Below are 16,531 nucleotides of genomic sequence, written 5' to 3'. Positions count from 1 at the left end.
AAGGTCATGGTGCATGATTTCTTAATAAATCTTTGGGAAACACTTCTCAAATTATCAATACATTTGGATTTTTACCTACAAAGATAGGCAGATTAATGTGTACAAATGCACAAATACACATGCACAAACTTATGAATGCAAAGTTATCTATGCAAATTTGTTTACATATTTGCATACTTGTGCATTTCTTTGTGTACATGTTGATGTCTGTGTGTGCATGTGTTTATTTACCTAGTTACCTAGTTGTATTTTATGGGCAGGGGAGCTATTCTCATGGTGATCCATTTTTGTGTCTTGCAAGATCAAGTTTGTTCTTAAATTCTTGTATGGTTTTTGCACAAACTATTTCTTCATCCAGCTTGTTCCAGATATCTATCACTCTGTGTGGGAAGCTATTCTTTTTCAGGTCTCTTCTGTAGCTGTCCTTTTTGAGTTTCATTGCATGTCCTCTTGTTTTTCCTCTGTCCCACTTTAATAAGTCCTCTCTATCAAAGAATTTCTTGCCTTTCATAATCCTGTAGATGGCTAGTAGGTCCCTTAGTTCTCTTCTTTGTTCCGCAGTTGGCAATTCCAGTTCGGCCAATCTTTGTTCATGTGTCAAGTTTGAAAGTGTTTGGGCCATCTTTGTTGTTGCTCTTTGTACATACATACCTATATATATAAATATATATATATATATATATATATATATATATATATATATATATATATATATATATATGTATGTATATCTATATATATATATATATATACCAAAGGCTTTTTCCCCCTACATGGGGGGTAGCCAAAAAGAAAAAGGCATAGAAAAAGGCATAGAAACCACTCCCACCCATTCCATTTCCTATATATTCTTTTTTGTACTAGGTGACCATGTCATCATTGTACTGGGTGACCATGTCATCACTGCACATTCCAGTTTTGGCCTTATCATTGTTTGTAATATTTCTTTTATCATTTCCTTATCCAGGTATTTAAAAGCCACCTTTATTGATCTCAACAAAATGTATATTTCTCTTTTATATGTTTATCTGGAGACATGTCTTTGGTGATGATTACTCCTAGGTCTTTTTCAGAATTTACTTTCTTTACTTCTTTTTTGTCAATTTTATATTGTATTGATATTCTATTCTTGCTTTTCCCAAATTCAATTATACTGCATTTCTTGATGTTGAATTCTACTTCCCATCTCTTGCTCCACTCTGAGACTTTATTCAGATTACTCTGTAATGACTTAGTCTTTTTTGGAGCTTATTTAATAACTTTGTGTCATCCGCAATGAAGTTCATGTAACATTCAATACTTTCATCCATGTCATTCACATATATAGCAAACATTATCAGAGCTAACACTGATCCCTGTGGGACTCCATGACTCATTTCTTCCCACTTTGAGTACATGTCTCTGAGCACTACTCTCATTTTTCTTCCATATAGGAAATCCTCCATCCAATTCAATAGTTTTCCATGTATGCCTCCTATTGCTTCCAGTTTATTTAGCAATTTTCTGTGTGATACTTTATCAAATGCTTTTTGTAAATCCAGGAAGGCACAGTCTGCCCAGCCATCCCTTTCTTGCAATATATCTATCAATCTTGAATAGAAACAGATCAAGTTAGTGGTACATGATCTTCCCTGCCTGAATCCAAATTGCCTCTGGTTTAGTATATTGTTCTCCTCCAGATATTTTGTCCATCTATCTTTGATGAATCTCACAAATTTTAACTATACTCTTTATGGACATACATACATACATACATATACCAAGGCTTTTTCCCCCTTACAAGGGGGGTAGCCAAAAAGAAAAAGGCATAAAATCATTCCCACCCATTCCATCCCTGAATATACTCCACACCCCTCCACCCTCCCTCTTATCTTAGCACCTCCTGAATGACGGGTCATCCCTGCACCTTGTCCACTGCCCTGGGTCAGAAGCAGTGTCGCAAGACACAGCACATCCACAGCAAGGCCGCTTCATTAAATCGGCGACCCCCGCTCTCTGTCCCCCCATTGCATAAAATGAGAGGACGGGGAGAAATCCCTTCGGGCTGCGTCAAATTTTGCTCACACATACTACCTCACCCCTCATCCACCCGCCCATTCCACCTCATGCAATCACAACATCATCCATATACAACCATTCTCCATTCACCCCTGTCTTCTGTCCTCTCCCGTCCTTCCTCAACAGACATTCCCCTCTTCCCCAAAGCCCCCTTCACCCCATCCATCCACCTCATCCTAGGATGTCCCCTCATGTTCACTCCTTCCATATCTGCCTTCCACACCTCTTTTACTAGTCTTTCTTCACTCATTCTTTCCATGTGTCCAAACCATCCTAATACTCTTTCATCAACCCTATCTCCCAGCTCCTTTTCCACCCTACGGACCAGAGCCACACATCATTTTGTCTATGATAGAGGAAAACTCTGTTCACAGAGAAATGATGACACTTTTATACTACGACTGTCCCTCCGTTATGCTGTCCTCCAACCCCTTGTTGCTGTCCTGTACCATTTCTCTGAGTATTCCTTTTCTGTGATGGGGGAATTCCCTGTGGTGGGGAAAAAGAATACTGCCACCAAGAATTCCCATTTGGATCGTAAGAGGCGAGAAGAAAGGGACGGGGATTGGGACTAGGCATCCTTTTCCTTGTAGCCCCACAGGGGAAATTCCTGAAAGAAAAAAAAAAAAAAAAAAGCAAGCCTTTATGGTCACTGGTCTAAAATTTGTTGGGTCTTCCTTATTTTCCCCCTTGTATATTAGCACTATATTGGCATTTTTTCAGTCTCCTGGTAATTTTCCTTCTTTGAGCATTCAACTATTTTGTATATTTTTCCTGTTAGTTCATCTATACATTCTTTTAGTATCTAGTTTGCAACTCCATCCAGGCCATGTAATTTGTTAATGTCAAGCTTTAGTATTTGATTCCTTATTTCATTCTGAGTAATATTCAATTCCTTCATTGGGGGAAATCTTAATTCATTTCTTTAGTCACAATTTTGTAGATTTTCTTTTTCTTTGGTGAACACAGATTTGAAATGTTTGTTCATAATATCCGCCATTTATCCTCTGTGTATTCTCTATTACCTTGATGTAATTTAAGTATTTCCGATTTGTTTTTTAGTTTGCCGTTTACATATCTATAAAATAATTTGGGTTGATCCTTACATTTGTCTATTATGTCCTTTTCATAATTTCTTTTTTCTTCCCTACATATTTTTACATATTTATTTCTTAGTTTGGTGTATATTTACCATTTCTCATATTTTTTCTTTTTTTCCATATGTTTAAGTGCATATGAATGTGTGTACCTAATTGTATTTACCTAGTTGTATCTTACAGGAAAGGGAGCTACATTTGTATATCGCAGTGTCTAGTTTGCTCTCAAATTTGTGTATGGTTTTTGCACACACTATTGTTTCATCCAGTTTGTTCCAAGTGTTCACCACTCTGTGTGGAAAACTGTTCTTCCTCAGATCTCTTCTATAACTATCTTTTTTGAGTTTCTTTCTAAGTCATCTTGTGCTTCTTATGTCCCAATCTGACAAGTCTTCTTTATCGCATATTTCCATGCCCTTCATGATTCTATTGATGGTCAGTACCAGCACTTAATGTACACCTTTTCCTGTTTTTGTTTTGGTGTGTATTCATAATTTCTTTAAATATCATCCATTTATCTTCCACCTGTGTTTCTTCATTAAAGTATTCCTCTCATTTTGAAAGAATTTTTCATGTTTCCCAAAATCTGTTTTGTTATACATCAGTCTTCCTTTTCTGTGTTTCTCATTTCTTCCTAAATATATTTCCTCTTTTAGTTTAAGCTCAAGTAGTATGTGGTCACTCTTCCCAATTGGTGCCTTGTGTTCCATTTTATCCACAATTTCAGGCTCTGATGTAAATATTAAATCCAGTCTTGATGGTTCTTCGTTATTTCTATATCTGGTATTCTCTTTTACCTATTCAGTCATTGTGTATTCAATGGTCATGTCCAGTAGTATGTTTCCCCAAAGCTCCTCTCCACCCTTCATTCCATCTCCTCCCAACATATTTCTTTAGTTAAAATCACCCATAATTACTAAATTTCCTCCTCTCAGTATTTCATTTAATGTTTGCCTTTGTGTATGTGTGTGTATGTATGTATTACCTAGTTGTATTTACCTAGTTGTATTTTACAGGAAGGGGAGCTATGCTTGTGGTGTCCCGTCTTCATATCTCATTTTATCTAAACTATTTTTAAATTCATGTATTGTTTTTGCACACACCACTTTCTCATCTAACTTGTTCCAATTGTCTATTACTCTGTGAGGAAAGCTGTTCTTTTTCACATCTCTTCTATAGCTGTCTTTCTTGATTTTCTTTCCGTGCCCTCTTGTATTTCTATCATCCCATTTTATCAGATTCTCTCTATCAATAATTTCTATGCCTTTCATGATTCTGTAAATAGCTATTAAATCTCCTCTCTTCTTTGCTCTAGTGTCTGTAGTTCAAGTTTTGCTAGTCTCTCTTCATATGATAGTTTTGAGAGTGTTGGTGCCAATTTTGTAATTGCTCTTTGTATTCTTTGTTTATGGATGTATGTATACATGTGTGTGTGTGTGTATGTGTGTGTGTATGTGTGTGTGTGTTTACCTAGTTGTATTGTATGAGAAGGGAGCTTGCTCGTGGTGACCTGTCTTTGTATCTTTCAGTATCAAGTTTTTTCTTTAAATCTTGAATAGTGTTTGCACACACTGTTTCTTTATCCAAATTATTTCAGGTATCCAGTACTCTATGTGGGAAGCTGTTTTTTTCAGATCTCTTCTATAGTTATCCTTTTTGAGTTTCTTTTTGTGTCCTCTTGTTTTTCTATGATCCATTTTAGTAAATCATTCCTATCTAGGATTTCCATTACTTTCATGATTCTATAGTCAGTACATCTCCTCTTTCTCTTCTTTGTTCCAGAGTTGGTAATTCCAATTTGGACAATCTTTGTTCATATGTTAATTTGGAAAGAATTGGTGCCAACTTTGTCGTTGCTCTTTGTATTCTTTCTAATTTCTTTATATTCTTTTTAGTACTGGGTGTCCATAGTGTTGTTGCATACTCCAGTTTTGGTCTTATTAGTGTAACTAATATTTTTTTTATCATTTCCACATCTAAATAGTCAAATGCCACTTTCATTGAACTTAATAGGTTGAAGGTTTCCCTGACTATTTTATTGAAATGTTTTGGTCTTGTTAGTGTAATTAATATTTTTTCTATCATTTCCTCATCTAAGTAGTCATATGCCACTTTCATTGACCTCATTGACCTTAATAGGTTAAAGGTTTCTCCGACTATTTTAATCATATGTTTGTCCGGTGTCATGTCTTTGCCAATAATTTTCCTCTGATGCCACCTATTGATTCTATTTTTCTTATTAGTTTCTTATGTGGTACCTTATCAAATGCCTTTTGTAGGTCCAGAAAGGCACACAGTATTTACCTAGTATTTACCTAGTGTGTGCGTGTATGTGTGTGTGTGTATTTACCTAGTTGTATTATACAGGAAAGAAGTTATGCTCGTAATGACCCGTCTTTGTATCTTTCAACAAAGTTTTTTCTTAATCTTGAGTAGTGTTTGCACCCACTGTTTCCCTATCTAATTTATTCCAGGTATCCACCACTCTGTGGGAAGCTTTTTTTCAGATCTCTTCTATAGTTATCCTTCTTGAGTTTCATGTCCTTTTGTTTTTATGGTGTACCATTTTAATAAATCATCTCTATCTAGGATTTCCATTCCTTTCATGATTCTATAAATAGTCAGTAGATCTCCTCTTTCTCTTTGTTCCAGAGTTGCTAGTTCCAAATTGGACAATCATTGTATGTTAATTTGGAGAGAGTTGGTGCCAACTTTGTTGTTGCCTTTGCATTCTTTCTAATTTCTTTATATTCTTTTTAGTACTGGGTGTCCATAGTGTTGCTGCATACTCCAGTTTTGGTCTTATTAGTCAAATGCCATGTGTGTATGTGTTGGTCAGTTGGTCATGTGCAAAATTTTTGTCATGTTCCTTATTTTCAAATTTTGAATGAACATAGTTTTGGAAAAATATTGAGTGATTATCCTTGTATAGAGTCATATTTTACTCCTTTTAATTGTATTATACCATTCTATATCTATATTTTACTTTATCTGACAATTTTTTCATATTCATTGAACGTATATTTCCTCTCCAATCCTTTACATACTGCACATAAGAAACAGTTTTTCTCTAGATAATTTTGGTAACTGTTACCTTATCATACTGGATTGAAGTCATTCACATATTACAAATTAAAGGGCAAATCAAAATGCATGATTCATACTTGCATGATCAGTTACTGAAAGCATATCCTCATCTGTCTGTATACCAAGAGCTTTTTCCCCTTATAAGGGAGGTAGCCAAATCAAGGGCATGTACCTATTCCCACCCATTCCACTCCCAACCACCACCCTTTCCCCTCTCTTATCTTAGTTCCTCATGGATGACAGGTCATCCCTGTATCGCCCCCTACTGCCTTGGGTCAGAAGCAATGTCGCAAGACACAGTATATCCAGAGCAAGGTCACTTCATTTAATTGGAGACCACCCCTTCTCCATTCCCTCGTGCAGTAAAAAGAGAAGACAAGGAGAACTCCTTTTGGGCTGTGTCAAAATATCATTCACATAAACACCCCCTGCCCCCTTCCATCCCTCTCTTGCTTAACTGTATCATCTATACATACTTTCCACTCATCCCTGTCTCCTGCCTTCTTCCTTCCTTGCTCAACATCCTCTTCAGCCCATCCATCCATCTCATCCTTAGCCATCCCCTAAAGTTCACTCTCCCCACCTCTGCTTTCGACACTTCTTTTACTATTCTTTCATCACTCATTCTTTCCATGTGTCCAAACCATCCCAATAATCTTTCATCAGCACTATCTGGTATCTCCTTTTCTATTCACATTCTCCTCTTCACCTTGTTTTTCACTCTATCCAACCTAGTAACCCCTATCTACATATGGTATATAAAGCATGTTAGTGCTGCAAAATTTTATTGAGTCAAATGTATTTGCTAATAGTTCCTTAGTTATGAGTGTTGGAGCTCAGAGAATCCAAAATTAAGATCTAAGCCAGGGGTTCTTGACCTACTTTCTCAGGTATCCTATATGTTCTAGTCTCTAGCATCCTGGAGACCACTTTAACACTAACTAAAATCACTAAGCATCCAGTGACTACCACCAGTTGTTGGTTTGTGGCCCCACTTGTGACATTCTGTGGCTGCCCTCCTAAGGGTATCCATGGACCACAGGTTGAGAACCACTGGTCTAAAGAGAAGGTCTGCCTATGACTATCTCTACTCACATCATGTGGCAATCAGAACCTCTACTTTATGCTCAAACAACCCTGCTCTCCATCAGCCCAAACAGAGCTCACCAACTTGTAGCTGACAGTCCCATACTTTTTTGTGACACTAATTAGGGGTTGAAATTTTTAGCTGTGAGTTCTTCTGCCTTTGGACCTTGTCCATGAGGACCCTCCCCATAAATTTGCTGTTTCTATGTAGAGCTGGGTTTCTAATATCAGAGGGCTAGCACCTTCCAAATGTCAAATTTCAACTAGTTCTGTAATCTCACTTGTACATCCTTCAAAATGTGTTTTCTATGTTTTTTCTTTCTTCCATTTGTACTATCTTAGATCAGAAATTTGTGATCAGTAGCAATATTTTATACCTAGTGCTAGGTCACTGGTTTAATAAAATCTTGTATCCTTTTTATTCTATCTAGAAATTAATTATTCTACAATGAAGAGCTAAAATTCTTTTATAGTTAATCATATACAGTCAACATTTTATTCATTCTATTTCTGAATACCTGTTACTCAGGATTTTAACCTTGAGTAGTAAAGAATGTTGAGTTGATTATGTTTACTGTCCTTTTTACTGTACACGTTATTGATCCGTTCCTTGTCTACAGCTGCTGAAGTCCTCAGTGCTGAGGAGGATATTGCAACGGTGAAGACTGCCGGAGGAGGAATTGGAGTTAGTGGAGGAAATGCAACTTTGAACAAATTCAACAAATTCTGGGAAGATAACAAACTCTGGATCATCATTGCGGCTGTTGCAGCTCTTGTACTCCTGGCTGTGCTCCAGGCCATCTGTACTATATATCGGGTCAAGAAGAAAAAAGGGCCTCCCCCAGTCAGCACCAAAGTAGGTTTTACTTTCATTTCTTTCAATAATAAATCTGGCTCTGCCACCTCAAGTTTGTAAGGACCAAAATAGTTGTCACCCTGTCAGTACTAAAGTGGACATTATTATGTAAAACACAAAAATAAAATTTTCCTTTTTCAAGGATCAGTCCATGGTTACTAGGTCTGCCTGTGGCTTTCTTAATTCTAATACTTGAACATTTAGCCCCTTTTTCCTCTTACCCTTGGCTAAATAAAACCTTTAGACATTGGCTAGAATTGAATCTGTCAAGGTTATCATTGAGTCAATCTAATGTCCAGTGATTCATTGACAGATCTTATTCTGACCAACACCACATGATTCCATTATGTATCCAAGGAGAAACCATGGGACTGAATAGGATTAATTATGCTTAGTGTCAAACCATTAGTGTGTGAATCCTGGGTCTAACCTTTTGTAGAATTATATAAAATTTTCTGCATGTATCAAGTATGAAATATATGAAATTGCTGCCACTGAGCATTTACTGGGTTAACATGGGTTTCTTGTAGCTGCTGATAGTGCATGTAACTAATGAGCCTGTCCTTCTAGCGAGATACATTCTCCATGCCTTTTTACTGATGACAGTACTGAGCATGTCTTCTGGTGATTGTGAACTAACCTCTGCCTTACCCTCGGCCTCCACCTGCCCCTCCTTCGGGTTCCTCAATCTTCCAAAAAAGGTGGTCCCAAGTCCTCCAGACACTGCCGGTCACCTCACGGCAGTGGGAGCTGGTGTTACAGACTCCCCATCACCTATGGCGAGACCTCGCTCCTCGAATTCCTTATTGAGATCAAAGCCGAACTCAGGAACACCTCTGCAGACGGAGAACCCTGGATTTGTGCCCGATTAAGGAGGAAGGGGGTAACGGCCTGCGCTCTTCTCCCATTAAAGTTCTACCATTAAAAGCACGTAACATAGGTATAGTAAATTCTATGGTGATGGTGTTAAGGCAGTGCCTTGCTGAATGTTATTTTAGTTATTTTTTTTAATTGCAACCTCCGGTCATTAGTCTCGTTCATATGCTGAGGCACTGGATGATTTAATTTCTTCTTTATTATTTTTTGTTACCTTGTAAATTTTTTCATTTGCTCATTTTTTTTGTGTATCTCCTTTCTTCAATCTTCCTGTCCCTCTTTCTCTTCCAGCTCTCAGTTGTTCTCCTACTCCTTCTCCTCTCCTCCCTCTTTCTCCTCTCACTCCTTCTCTTCCTTTTCCCCACTTCCAGCTACTATTGTTCTTCTTTCTCCTTTTTCTCATTGTCATCATCATTGTCATTGTGAACATTACAAACAGTAAATGTAATGATTAAGGGATCTGGTAATCATTTTCAATATTGTGATTCCATTAATATCATCATTATGCTGAATGACAAAATCCTTCATCAAAACTTCTTATGAGATGCTATAGTTTTTATGTTGAGTCTGAAATGTCCCATTTTCTCTGCTAAACAGGAGCGTCTAATTACCAATTCTGGGTGGAAAGACTACAGTCACCAGGGGGCTATGAACCATGCCTATGAAAGCTTCGAAACACAAGAAAATGGTCTCAACTCTCGAAGACAGGCCAATGGATTGCGAGCCAACCCTCCAAAGGGGTCCTATGGCCGGTCAAATGGCGTCCCCAGCAATGGTTACTCCAATGGCATAGCCACCTCTCCCATCATGATGACCCATGGGGACACCAGGTCTCTACAGCGGCCCAGGGGACCCCCGACGCGAGACCCAAGAGGAACATACTCCCTTCCCAGGGGATCCTCCTCTACTACATCCTCACTTCCCTCGTACAATGCAGCCACCACACAAGAGATGACACCGGATTTCTATTACTTGCCCTCACAGCGGAAATACTCAGGAGAGGTCGTGCGTGTCTATGTTGACTATAACCAAAAAAAGTGAATGGGACACAGAAGGAAGGTAGTAAAATTCAGAAGTGACAACCCTTCCTCCCTACTACACACACACAGTAGACATGTGTCTTATGAGCATTCTTTCATCATGATGGACTTCATACTAGATCTAGTTTATCATTTTCTCTTTAAGTCGAATATGTGGACTTGTACATAGTAATTATTTTTGACTGATAGATATATGAGAACAAAGAACCTCAACATTTTGAACAGATTTTAATGGTATAACCCCTTAGCTTCAGCTAACATGAAATTTCTTGATACATTGGTTATATGCATTTTCAGTAAACAACGAATTAGGATAACAAGTGATATAATTCAAGACTATATGATATAGTGCCATTACTCGGTCATCAGTGAGAAAGCAGCAGTTACCTAGTAAGCAGATGAAAACTTGGAATAAGAGTTCATGATGCAATGCCAAAGTAATACTAAAAGTACAAAAGCTACACAGAAGGCAGTCAATCAGCTTTGTAGGGGGTTGTACCTGATGAAACCCGTGGGCCTATTTTGCATTCAGGGTTCGATCATTATTTTTATTTTTCATCACTGTGTATAAATGGTTCACTGGTCAACCTTCACACTTGCTTCATGTACATATATATTCTTATATCAAAGCTGATGTATCCGATAGTGTGGTTTTCTGTTGAGGAATGAATCTCATTTACTTGGTGTGGTAGTGACATATGGATCAAAGATTATGAGAAAAAAGAAGAGATCTGGCAAGAGACAGAGGAGCAAGCTGCAGGAAAATTATTAAATATAGTCATATGGCCTAATGGACACAAAGCCTAAAACAAATTCTACCATCTTCCCACACACAATAAAAATCAGAGAATATATTTTCTTTATCAAGGAGTATGATCTCCCTGGGTGTACTGGTGCAACACTGAAGACATGAGGAACTAAGAATATGTGGTGCACATTAAATTTCTATTTTCTGAATATATAGGCGCTCCTAATATTTTTGTATGTAGACTTAAGATTGTATATTTTCTTTTTACTTGCTGTGAATGAAGCACATTGTTCATGTGTGATAATCTTAGGATCAAAAGGGGGCATACAGAGGTATCTCCTCTCTCCCTGTATTGATGTCCTAGCAATAATATGAACTTTTTCTATTAGTGACAGTAACTCGCAGCAACCTTGGGGAAAACAAGACACACTCCCTTTGGTCATGGTTGTCATGGAGGAAAGATGTGGCTAGTTCTGCCCAAGAATGCTGCAGTGATTATAGTACTTAGATTTGAATATTTCCAACTGATTAGCTGTAATAACTTTACTGGAAGACAGTCATACCTTCCTTAAGTCATAAAATGGGTTCATGTATGCAGTCATGCAAATCATAATGTGAATGAAGTGAGTCATATATATAAATATGCCTGTGTGTGCATGTGCATGTGCATATGCATGTGTGAGTGTATTCATTTTCATTTTTTCTTTGAATGTCCTTAAGTTTCCATTATTCATCAATTAGTGGTATTCCAAGCACATCACTACATTGCCACTGTTGTGGCAAATAATGATGCAAGCTATTGCCATTGTTCTGTAACTCAGAAATGAGTCCTTCATCTTTTGAATCATTTGTTATCTTTTTTACTTTTCACATCATTTGTGGTTGTATTACACATTTTGGAAATTGCTCATCTCTTTTTATGTAATAAACTATTCTGTTTTGTTGTTTTTAAGTAGTTTTGTAATATTAATGACACGTTTTTGTCTTCTTTAAGAGAAAGAAAAACTGTGCCGTCCTTATGATATCCGTCCATATATGTAAAAAGTTATATAGGTACATAATATATATACATACATACATATATATATCTACTTGTATACGTGCACAAATATATGATCAGTTGCCACCATTAATGGAGCATCAACTGGTCTGGAATTGTGTAATCTGAAGGTGTGTGTGTGTGTATTTACTTAGTATTTACCTATCTAGTTGTATCTTGCGGGAAGGGGAACTGCACTGTGGTGTCCCATCTCTGTATCTCGCAGTGTCTAAATTGTGTATGTGTGTGTATGTACATGTGTGTGAGCAGGTGCATATGTGTTTGTGTGTGTGTTTTTACCTAGTATCTTGTGGGAAGGGGAGCTATGAGTACACTCATGGTGTCCTGTCTCTATCTTGCCATATCTAATTTGCTCTTAAATTCTTGTATTGTTTTTGCACACTTGTTTTGTTTAGTATGTTCCATACATCCACCACTCTGTGGGGAAAGCTGTTTTTTTCCAGGTCTCTTCTATAGCTGTCATTTTTTAGTTTCCTTCCATGCCTCTCTTATCCCAATTTAGTAAGTCATCTCTATCAAGGACTTTTCACACATCTCATAATTCTGTACAGGGTCAAAAAGTCATCTCTTTTTTTTCTTTGTTCCAGAGTTGGAAGTTCTAGTTTTGACCATCTTTCTTCATATAACATTTGTGATAGTGTTGGGGCCATCTTCGTAGTTGCTCTCTGGATTCCCTCAATTTTCCTTATCCTTTTTATTACTGGATCATAATGTCACTGTGTGTATGTTGGTACATGCATGTGCGTATTTACTTGTATCTTACAGGAAGGGGAGCTACACTTGTGGTGTCCCGTCTCTGTATTTCGCAGTGTCTAAATTGTTCTTAAATTAGTGTATAGTTTTTGCACATACTATCTTTTCATCCAGTTTGTTTCATACATCCACCACTCTGTGAGGAAAGCTATTCTTTTTCAGGTCTCTTCTATAACTGTCCTTTTTGAGCTTCCTTTCATATCTTGTATTTCTTGTATCCCAATTTAGTAAAAACTTCCATACCTCTCATGATTCTATAGATGATAAACAAGTCTCCTCTTTCTCTTCTTTGTTCCAGGATCGGTAACTCTAGTTTTGACAATCTCTCTTCATATGAAAGTTCTGAAAGTGTGGGGGCCTTGTTCATAGTTGCTCTTTGGATTCTTTCAATTTTCCTTGTATTCTTTTTTGTATTGGGTAACCATAGTGTCACTGCATACTCCAGTCTTGGCCTTGTAAGTGTGATTAGTATTTTCTTCACCATTTCTTCATCCCAGTAAGTAAATGCCACCTTTATTGATCTTGGCAAGTTGTGGGTATCTCCGATAATTTTGTTTGTGTTTATCAGGGGACATGTCTTTTGTGATGATTACTCCCAGGTCTTTTTCAAATCCCACTTTCTTTACTTTCTTTTCATCAATTTCATATCGTCCAGATATCCTGTTTTCACTTTTTCCAAATTTCACTATACTACATTTCTTAATGTTGAAGTCCACTTCCTACTTCTGACTCCATTCCCAAAGTTTGTTCAGATCTCTCTGCAGTGATTCAGTCTATTTCGATACTCTCTTTTCTCAACAACTTTGCATAATCAGCAAAGAACTAGTTTAACTATCCACACACTCATCCATGTCATTCGCATAAATAGCAAACCTTATCTGAGCCAGTACTGATCCCTGTGGAACTACATTCATCCCCTCTTTCCAAGTAGAACTCTTATCTCTGAGTATCATTATCATTTTTCTTCCATGCAAAAAATCCTCCATCCATTCCAGTGGTTCACCTTGTACCCCTCCTATTGTTTTCAGTTTTCTTAATATTTTTTTATGTGGCACTTTATCAAAAGCTTTTTGTAGGTCTAGGAAAGCACAATCATCCCATCCATCCCTTTCCTGTATTATATCTAATAGTCTTGTAGAAACAGATCAGATTTTTGGCACATGATCTTCCCTGTCTGAATCCAAACTGTCTCGGGTTTAGTATGTTATTCTCCAGATGTTTTGTCCATCTATTTCTTGTTATTTTTTCACAAATTTTGGCTACGGTACTTGTAAGGGAAACCAGCCTGTAATTTGTTGGGCCTTCCTTGTTTCCTCTTCTATATATTGTTGCACTGTTGGCCTTTTCCCAGTTCTGTGGTATTTTTCCTTCTTTAAGTGAGCATCTTGTTATATATTTTTTGCCTACCAGTTCTTCTTTCTCAGTCATTGCCTTCATGTGTTCATTCACTTCCTTTATGGTCATATTATTTGTGGTATCTTTGCTTTTCAATTTCTCGTTTTCATGTTTTACCTCAACCAATTCTTTTTTTGGGCACTCTCTTCCCAATTTGTTTCAGCATTTGCTTTCCTTAATTCACTAATCTCGATATACAATATATCTTGTTGTTCAAAGACCCCTGAAACTAAATCTTTCAAAACTCATTTCCTTCTCCATGTCTATAATTCTTCTTGTGTTACCTCTGTCTTACCTAAATCCAAAAAATTGCCTTTCTTCTTTGTTTCCTAACAATCTCCTCAGGACTGTTGGGGTCTCTAAGCTCATGTTTACCTTTTATTTCACTGCTCCACCAAAGATCTCATCTGGCCTGCTTTCATTTCCTTCCATTTTCTTTCAATACTCACTATTTTCACTGTATTAATCTACCTTGGGCACCCAAGAGTGCTCCATCTTCCCATTTAACATAATCTAGGTATCCTGTTATTATAGCACTGTTGAGAGGTCCCATTTTTAATGTAGTCCCCAGAAGCACCACTTGTTTACGTGTTGACTGGCCGATGACCAGTGTGTGTGTGTGTAAGTGTGTGTGTGAGATTCACCATCGTCTTGGTCTTGGATCATCCGTTGGACTCGTGAGCTCATATATGACTTATCTGTGGGTAATGCTGTAACCTTACACACACACACACACACATGCCCAACTCCTCGCTCACAAGAGTTGGAGTAACGACTCGCATCGCAGTGATACCACTGCATGTGTGTGTGTAATTCACCATGGTCTTGGATCATGTGTTGGACTTGTGATCGACAGCTATTACCCTCCCGGATGAGAGCTCAGAGGTTATGTATGCATGTGATTCCCCATGGAACTCTAACCACTGTGCATGCATGCATGTGTGTGCATGCGTGTGTGCGCATATGTGTGTGTGTGTGTACATGCATGCACATATATGCATATGCATGTTTATCACCTCTGTAAATAATCAAATTGTATATGTAAATGTGTGCTATGTTCTAAGTCCATTACCTTAATAGGTTTCCATCAGTCATACCCCATCAAAGGCCAGTTCCTGCTCTTCAGTAAGAAAAGCCATCTCCTCTAATGTGATGTCATACCACTGACATCATGTCATTTGATTTGGCCAGAAAACTGACTTGAGTGAAACTGCAGGGCCCTTCTCTCACCATCACAATCTGTAGACCCTTGTATTATAAAATCCTCTGCTGAATCCAATTCTGGGAAAGCCGAATGACTCAATGATTGGTTATACCATGATAATTTTTGTACCATTAGAGAAAGCATGATATTGTATGTTACTACCCAACATTTTGAATTTATAAAACTTTCCTAAATCATCTGTGATCATAAAATGGTTTTGATATTCTAAAATAGCAGGAGAATTTTCTTTACAAAAATGTGACTCTCATTTTCTCTTTGAAATGGGGCTGTGTTAATGCACTGAGAATTGGTCAGAAATTTATGTAAATTGTGCTTACTGATTTTACTAGACGAGTAGGGATTATTAGAACAGCTTTAAAGATATGCAAAAATAATCAGCCTAAAGTAAGAAACCAACATGAGTACAAATTATCTCCAGAAAAATTCAGTGGCATAATGATTTTTCAAATTACTCATAGTACTAACATTGTATAGAATATTCCCTTTGTATGTAAAATGCTGTATTTTAAAATCTCCCTTAGTTTAGCATGTATGAATTGTGTGTCAATAATTATAAATAAAACATTGGATAACAGTGAAAAAATTGTATTTTATTTAAGAAAAATGGACTGATGTCTTTTGGGATTTCATGTATTTGTAGAAGTTGTATGACAGTAGACAGAGAGGCATTGCTGTGTGTACTGTGGATGTATGGATAAGGAAAAGACTGTTGATAGAAGTCTGGGGTTTCTACATGAGTTGTAGGGGTTGTGTGAGGGTCTGTCAAGGTGGGGCTGCATCAAAGTTGTAATACCATCATGGTTGTGCAATGTTTACGAATAGTGGTTAGGTAGGTAAATATGAGAATGATAGGCAGGAGATTGGAGCAGGTGGTGAGAATGGAAGGAAATGAAAGGTGAGCCAGTTGTTGTATGTGGATAACACTCCACTGTTGGCTGAGTCTGAGGACTGAAGTTGTTGTTGTTGTTGTCGTTCCCTAGACTGTCTGTCCGAGCAGTCCCGTCTCCCCAAGGAAGGCCACAGCCGAAACTGGGTTTTCCCACAAATCCTTTATAGAGTGTATGTTGTGTTGTTTGGGTGCATGATTGTGTATAATGCAGTCTTCCATTATGTGTTGTATGGTATGGGGTGAAGTGTTACATCCTGGGCAGCTGTTCACAACACGGTCGTCCAGCCTCTTCTGGTAGCTTAGAAGTGCTGGGTGGTGACTGCATCGCAGTCTGGCCAAGTGGACTCTGTCCTTTCGTGGG

At 37.7% G+C, this 16,531-nt stretch overlaps 1 protein-coding gene across 2 annotated transcripts in view; it reads left to right on the top strand.

Moving 5' to 3' along the window:
* Positions 1-15,874, top strand: part of nahoda (DOMON-like domain-containing protein nahoda) — a 154,085-nt gene extending 138,211 nt beyond the window's left edge. Inside the window, exons 18-20 of one of the 2 annotated variants that reach the window (XR_012966471.1) lie at positions 7,949-8,184; positions 8,886-9,124; positions 9,658-9,789. Coding sequence is in view for 1 of the 2 variants with exons in the window: in XM_076186440.1 (XP_076042555.1) it covers positions 7,949-8,184; positions 9,658-10,101 (680 nt within the window). In the remaining variant the exon portion in view is untranslated. Of the gene's footprint in view, positions 1-7,948; positions 8,185-8,885; positions 9,125-9,657 lie in introns of both variants that reach the window. The other variant, XM_076186440.1, reaches the window with a different exon arrangement.
* Positions 15,875-16,531: the final 657 nt, after the last annotated feature.

The sequence above is a fragment of the Oratosquilla oratoria genome, chromosome 6, assembly GCF_046742065.1.
Source record: "Oratosquilla oratoria isolate Oo_2021 chromosome 6, ASM4674206v1, whole genome shotgun sequence".
NCBI lineage: Eukaryota > Metazoa > Arthropoda > Malacostraca > Stomatopoda > Squillidae > Oratosquilla > Oratosquilla oratoria.
This window is presented reverse-complemented; position numbering and strand designations above follow the sequence as displayed.